Source organism: Vidua chalybeata, chromosome 2 (assembly GCF_026979565.1).
Source record: "Vidua chalybeata isolate OUT-0048 chromosome 2, bVidCha1 merged haplotype, whole genome shotgun sequence".
Classification (NCBI taxonomy): domain Eukaryota; kingdom Metazoa; phylum Chordata; class Aves; order Passeriformes; family Viduidae; genus Vidua; species Vidua chalybeata.
The window spans coordinates 89,035,434-89,042,926 of NC_071531.1; the positions used below are offsets into that span (position 1 = coordinate 89,035,434).

At 46.4% G+C, this 7,493-nt stretch overlaps 1 protein-coding gene across 2 annotated transcripts; it reads right to left on the minus strand.

Moving 5' to 3' along the window:
- Nucleotides 1–439: 439 nt before the first annotated feature.
- On the minus strand, nt 440–5,482 carry LOC128784651 (gap junction beta-2 protein-like). Of its 2 annotated transcripts, none has more exons than XM_053936460.1 (2): nt 5,353–5,482; nt 440–3,113 (listed from the first exon to the last, which is right to left on the minus strand). In XM_053936460.1, the coding sequence occupies exon 2, from the start codon at nt 3,089–3,091 to the stop codon at nt 2,414–2,416; it is 678 nt and encodes a 225-aa protein (XP_053792435.1). In that variant the 5' UTR covers nt 3,092–3,113; nt 5,353–5,482; the 3' UTR covers nt 440–2,413. The 2 variants fall into 2 exon arrangements, with proteins under 2 accessions (XP_053792435.1, XP_053792436.1); XM_053936461.1 differs by lacking the exon at nt 5,353–5,482 and adding an exon at nt 4,948–4,993.
- Nucleotides 5,483–7,493: the final 2,011 nt, after the last annotated feature.

The window sequence follows — 7,493 nt, forward strand, 5'->3', positions numbered from 1 at the left end:
CATCCAAACACCTTCCCCAGTTCTTTTTTTGCTGTCTGATAATCTGGTTGCCAAACTGCTAGTTGAAGATAACTTCATAGTGTTAGTGTTAACAGTCTTGGTGTGTCTCAGTCCAAGTTCCAGCTAAATTCAAAGGTAGGCGGCAAAAACAATCTCTTTCCCCATGGAGCTGGTTAAGTTTATCACTGGCCTTTTCCAGCTGCAAGGCTGTCTTAAGCAGCATATTTGATTTCAAGTGGAGCACATATGTGACCTTCCACTATGAGCTCAGAAAACCTCAGGGTAACAGGCAGCATAAACAATGGAAACCAACCTGCAGCAGAAGGCTAAAATCCTTACACTAGCTCTTGTCTATTGAGCATAGTATTGTTGCATATGTTTTACACTATGGTAAATAGATTTTCATTAGACACATTAGGTAACACACAGCATGTAAAAGTAATACAGAAAACAGACACCACGAAAGTGCTTTAATTATAATTTCAGGGAAAAAAAAAATCTTGTTACAAAAGAAATGTAATACTAGAGCACTGGGACTCGTTTGCTCTCTTTGTACTTGTACATGGAATAATGCAGGATCTATCAACCACAAACCTGGTATGTGCCAAACTGTGTTCTTTGGAGTTGAATTAAGGATGTTTTCACAGTCCAAGTTTCCAGTCCAGCTCATTATGAATGCTTCTATCTTTTTTTTTCATGGTTCTGAGGATGGTGTTTTTATGGTTTTCTTGCTTTCCTCTTAGATGACAGATTTCTATCTGCAGTCAAGCTGTAACACTGGATGTAGCTCACAAGCAAGGTAAACCTATTTATGCTCCACTTTCAGTGCACAGTGAAGGCTCATGGGTCTTAATTAATGCAGCTTTGTTTACTCCAACAGTGATACATTTAAATGTAAGTAAAAGATGAATGCAAATAGAGAAGCTGAGCTACTGCTCATTCATTTTGGGGAAAAGCCAATTATTAAAGCTAAGGAGGAAAAACAGCCAGCTTTCTAGAAGTGGGTTCAATGGACAGGCTCTTGGGAAGATAAACTATGTTGCCCTAAATGCCATATGCTGCCCATTACAGGCATAAAACACCTTTAGAGACTACTTTGAGACAAGACCAGACTGACTCATATAGTACTTCAAAGTAGTAATATATAATTTACAGCACAGCAGCATGAAGTTCAAAAAAAAAAAAAAAATCAAGTTCCTCCTCATATCTGATAGGGTCCCTTTGCTATTTTAGCTCTCCAAGCTGTCTGTAATTCCTGCTAGGCCAACTTTAAGAAAAGAAATGGTGATTTAATCTCACTATATGGAATGTCAGAGAGACTGGGAGTGGTTTGCTCAACTCATTTGAAGGGCATCTCAGATAGGGAGAAGGTTTTATGAAGAAAAGCTGTGCAGACTAGATAGAAAAAAAAGGAGCAAGCAAAAGAGCACTGCCTATCATGATGTAAGTTGAAGCACTTCTTTTGGATAACCAACAGAACAAAAAAAGGCAGTTTTTTCTTGCTTTTTTATTGGAAAACGAAAAAAACTTTTAAGAGTATACAGCTGAGTGAGGCAGTCAGGTGGTAAAACATCCCTTCATCAGATAAAGTCTACTGTACCAAAATTCTTCACAATGCATTGGAAGAGAGGAAGACATTTGAACTGCCTCCACCCTCCCAGAGGTGACAATCCTTTTTCATCTGATCAAGAGAATGAAAAATGAAATTCATTCCTCCCACTGCTGTAGTCTCTGTGACTATGGGGAGGCAGCATTGACCTAATGGCACTCACAGGCAGTTGATACTGGCCCCTCCCAACCCTTAAGGAAATGCTTCTCAGTGCAGGCAAGATGAGAAGAAAAAAACATGCTGGTGCCCAGCAAAGCTGATAGCATGCACTGCCAGAGTATCTGTGCTCCTACACCATTTTCTTCCTCTCCAGATTACTTAGAGAGGACATCTAGTATAAACACAATCACCTCCCCATCTTCTTTCTTCTCAAAAGCTGTGATGTGCCCCAAAAAATCCTTTACCCCACTTTTCACCAAAAAATTTTGATACTGTTTTGCCTCTGAGCCAACACAGTGTATTTGTGGATCTCCTCTGGGCACTAGAGCCTTCTCTGGTCCTTTCCACTCCCAGTGTTTGAGGAGTTAACTGTCCCAACAATAGGATCCCAGCAGTAGGCATATATGGAGAAGCTGGTGCCAGAAGGCTGCTCTCTCTAGTTGTGGATGCAGGAATACTGAATTAGCTTATTATCTTTAAAACCTGCCTCAGCATCAGCTTCCCAGGGAGGCTATCAGTTTTAAAACACAAAAGAACATTCAATTTTTATCCTTTTCCTTGAGTATGAAAATATTGTTTATTGTTTTCTTACACCTAAGAAAGTTGAAGGGAAATGGGGAGCCAGTAAATCCAGGAAGTGGGGACTTATTTCAAAACTGCTGCTTTCCCAGATTCTTTCATGCAAATTTTTATCACTAGGTAGCACAACTCAGCCAGATTCAACATCATGCAGATCCCAGACACAGCAAGCATGAAAATAGTAAATGTGGTTTTCTCAGTGGGCCGAGACACAAAACAATCCACAGTGTTGGGGCAGGGCCAAGCATCGCACTTCACCAGGCGGGGCATCTGGTAGCCATCGTACATGTAATAGAACACGTACATGAAGACGGCTTCAAAGATGATCCTGAAGAAGATGCTGCTGGTGTACGTCCACCACAAGGGGCCCCGAATGTGAATCTTTTTATTTTTTAGCTCTTCAATATCAATTTTCTCACCGTTTCTGAACCGCCTTTTCTTCTCGTGCCTGGTGTAAGCCACATGCATGGCCACCAGCAGTGCAGGTGTGGAGACAAAGATCAGCTGCAGGGCCCAGAGTCTGATGTGAGAGATGGGGAAAAAGTGATCATAGCAAACATTTCTGCAGCCAGGCTGAAGCGTGTTACAGACAAAATCTTGTTGTTCATCTCCCCAGACTCTCTCTGCAGCCACAACCAGGATCATGATACGGAAGATGAAGAGGACTGTGAGCCATATCTTCCCGATACTGGTGGAGTGCTTATTTACACCTCCCAAAACACCCTGCAGAGTTCCCCAGTCCATCTTCTTTTCTGTGTCCTTTTACCTGCAGGATGACAAAACACACAGAATGGTTACTTTTCAAACTGAAAAATCAACTCTAAACCTGTGAAAAAGAGAACTTCCTAACAGTCTCTCCAGAGCCATAGACAAGTGTAAGTCACTTTCATTTATGTCACCCATATGTTTATGGATTCAAACAACTTATTAAACTCTCTCTTTCCATCAGTTTATGATGGGACAAGCATACCTCAGTGTATTACTCAACAAGGCTTTGGGCAGGAAATAAGTACATATTAATACAGTTCCTCTGTACATCCTCTATGCTCTCCTTCCCTTTCTGTGGTGGAGACTCTGGTCAGCATTTTGCGTTTCAGTGTACTTTCCAAAGCAATAGAAATTACTATCACTGCATGAGTTAAGCCACATCTAGACAAACTAGAGTCTTCCCTAGCATTTTTACAGGATCTCTTTACCATAGCCCTGGAAGGCTGAGGTGCTTTCTTTGTCCTAGAGGTAAGTACTACTTGGCCCTTTTCAGCAGAAGTCCTTGCTCCACAGAGACACCTCCAGCAGGCCTCCAAGACTTTCTGTTGCAGCTCAGACAAGGCTCTTAATATCAAAAGTACAACATTTGAATTTGCCAGCACTGGTGAGAAGCCTCAAGCCAGCTCTGTCAGGGCTGCATGCTTATATAGCACAAACCAACAGGCAAAGGCAGATAGAGCAGAGCCTGCCCTACCACATTCATTGCTATGTCATCCAAAAAGGAGGCAAGCAGTTACAGAGTTGAGAAGAAAAAGCCCTCAGCTGAAGAGTTTATGTTGATTTTCTAGATCCTATCACACTCCAGCAGAATACAGAAAATCAAACATCACAGAAGTTCCATTTCAACTTTCCTCCTACTCTTAAAAACTAAAATCCACTATTTGCCCTTTTGAAAATAAGTTTTGCTGAAGTTCAGACTTCAGTCTCAGGGCTCAGCTTTCACTGACTGCATCCATTTGGAAACTATCACTGAATTGGTCAAAACACTTTGAAACCCGACCTGGGAACCTGCATAGCTGGTCCATCATGTCTCAAGGCTAGATTGGGAGAGCCACACAGGCCATGGATAAGAGCTCCATCTCCTCTTGGGGATGGCTGTATGCTGTGGGAAGAACGTGGTATCTTGCAACGCAACACAGGTCAAAGTTTACAAAAATCTCTCATTCTCACACAGCAGAGAGGGAAAAAAAAAAAAAACTTTTTACCCTGGTGTAGTTACAGCCCAACCAAAGGACAATACATGCCCTAACACATACCCTTGGTACGAGGGCCTAGCTTGTACGGACAAGCCTGGAGGCAAGAGGGAGAGGTCGGATTTACTGTGATGTAGAAAGGCGAAATTGGGTAAGGCAAAAAAGAAAACAACTTTGAGAAGATGACTGGAATTCCTGAGACTTCTCATGATTTGTCTCTGCTGAAACTGGCACCATTTTATACCGACTTAACCTGCAGGCTAGGATGAGATAGCTGCATCATTCTGGTAAGAATTCCCCCATATCTGTTGCAGTCATTAAAATTAATTCAATTAAACCTTCACAAGAAGCTATTCAGAACTGAAGGGAAGTCTAGGAAGTGCATATCGCTGAGCTGAACAGCCTGGGTTCCAGGTGCCATCTCACACTGCAGTTCTGAACCAAGGGTGCAAATTTGGGGGGGAGAAAAAAACTTTTCTCCCTCTCATCTGCCACTACCGAAACACCGCAATTGGCTGTTAGGGAGCCAATTCACCCGGACCCCCAACTTGCCAACCAAGACACCGTTACTGAAACCACTCTAAATCCCCACTCCGGGTTAGTGGCTGGATCCCAGCCCCTCCCTCCCTCCGCGCTGACCTTAATCCCGCCGAGTTCCCGCGCGGCTGCGAGCCTTCAGCGGAGGGAAGCGGCAGGATTGCCGTCCGCTCCTCTCAGGGGCACCCTTGGCAAACACCGGCTTTGGCTCGGAGGTCCCACGGCTCCTCCCGGGACGGGCTGCGCGATCCGAACGTGCCGGCCAGCCGCAGTCACCGTCCCCGGCCCGCTGCCCCGCCGGTCCCGGGGCTGGGGGCTGACAGCCCCCGCCCATGCACGGCTTGCCCGGGGTCGGGGCTGCGGCGTGGCTGGCCCAGACCCGCCGGGACGGCCCCGACCCGAGCCCCACTCTAGCACGCGGATCGCCACCCGCTCCGAGGGGCGCACAGCCTAATCCCAACCTCGATCCCACCGGTGCGGCACGCGGGAGCCGCTCCGCATCCTCACCTGGCACGGCCGGGCAGGACACGAGGAAGCCGCTCCGGACCCTCCGCTGGCACGGCTGGCCAGGACCCGCGGGACGCGACAGGCGCACCGCGCTGCTCCAAGGTCCGCTGGCGCCTGTGGAGCGGGTGGCCCCAGCCTGTCCGGCCCCGAGTTTTAAGGTCCCTCCCCGTTCACCTGCAGCCGCTTTTAACCCGCCCCCTCCCGCCCCCGTCCGCGCCCCGCTCCTCCGGCCGCCCGCGGAGGCCGCGGTGGGAACCCGGGGTGGGAGCCCCGGGCGGGGCCGGTGCGGACGCGGCCGTGGGGCTGAGCCGCGGGGTCTGAGCCACAGCCGGCGGCTCTGGACTCTGCCGTGCCCGCGGGGCGGGAGCTGCTGCGGACGGAGCGGGACTGGGGACGGTGCCTCCCGCGGGAGCGCCCTCGGGTTCGCCCGGGACGTCCATGAGCACAGGGCGCGTATCGGGCAGATCGGACCCGGTACCCTGCAAATACGGCCCGGTGCCGGGATTGATTCCCAAGTGTTGGCAGAAAACACGTCCCGGAGGGAAATCAGTCCCGCGGGACACTCCGAAACTGCCCCTGAGCCGCGGCAGCCGGGGGAAATCGTCACCTTCAGTAAGCTGGGACAATGTTCAGCTAAAACACAGCTCCCATAGATTTTATCTGGGGTGAGGCAGGGATACAGAGAGAAACTTCTCTCTTCAGGGCCCTTCTTAGAAGGCCTGAGTTTGGAAGACAAGGAGTAGGTAAACTACCTAATGAATTGATAATTAAAAATTCTAGGTAGCTAGATGTAGGGATAACAAGGGCATCAGGCAGCTAAAAGCAGGATAGAAGTAAGACGCTTGGTTTTCCTTTGAAAAGGAATTCCTCACTAGGGTGCACAGCCTTGATTTCACTGCTACTGCGCAAAGGGACTGAGCATTAAAGTTGGTTTTGTGAGAAAAAGTAATCTAGCAGGAAGTAGGAAGAGTGACTCAAATCAGAGTTACTTGCCATGTGAAGATCTGTCACTAGGTGTTATTTGTCTGGTGATTGAGCTCTATTGTTCACAATTAAAAAAAAAATCTTCTTATTATAGTACTCTTTAAGCCCCATCTTTAAGGAAAGGTTTTGTGGACAAAGTCCAAGCCATCCAGGCATGAATTATTTGTATCAGCATTAGAAGCCGTTACCTTAGGCTTTGCTTGTAACATATAAAGTATACCCAGTGTTGCTCTCAGGCTCAGGTTAGCCTCACACAGTCTGCACTTCACCCAAAGAATCCAACCAAGCATGCTTTCTATTAAATTATGCTTGATTACAACTTAGTAAAGAGTCTTGGCTTTTCAAAACACTGACAAAAATTCCTACCAGAAACGAATGCTGTGTTAAAAAGGATGTGTAAGAAAAATAATAAAAATTAGTCTGAGTATAGAAAGTACTGCTGAAAATGCTGTGTTTGATACTGTATATTGAAGTAAAGCTCTGTATATTACACCTAGTACTGAGCCTGGTTTTATGACATGTGTCTGGGAGTAGAAATGCTTTCATCAGTAGGGACTTAAATAATATTTAAATTTGATCTAGTAATTCGTATAGATAACAATTACTAGAAACTCAAATTTGTGTGTGTATCTGCAATATTACAAATTAATTTCTAAACCTCTCAAAGGTTTAGAAAGTTAAGTTGGACTTCATTGAATATTCTGAGTTGGAAGGGACCCACAAGGATCATTGAGTCCAACTCCTAGCCGTGCACAGGATACCCCAAGAGTCACACAATGTGCCGGAGAACATTGTCCAAATACTTCTTGAACTCTGTCCGGCTCAGTATTATAGCCACTTTTCTGGGGAACCTGTTCTAGTATCCAACCACCCTCTGGGTGAAAAACCTTTTACTAATGTCCAGCCTAATCCTCCCCTGATACAACTCGAGGCCATTCCATTGGGTCCTGTCACTGATCATCAAAGGGGAGAGGTCAAGGTCTTCCCCTCCTCTTCCCCTCATGAGGAAGCTGCAGAATGCAATGAGGTCTTTCCTCAGTCTCCTCCAGGCTGAACACACCAAGTGACACCAGCTGCTCCTCATATGGTTTCCCCTCAAGGCCCTTCACCTTTGTTGCCCTCCTTTGGACACTCTCTCTAGTTTAATGTCTTTCTTA

Bases quoted from the DNA above. Each gene is read 5' to 3' on its own strand.
- LOC128784651 (XM_053936460.1), bottom strand. From the start codon at position 3,091: ATGGACTGGGGAACTCTGCAGGGTGTTTTGGGAGGTGTAAATAAGCAC.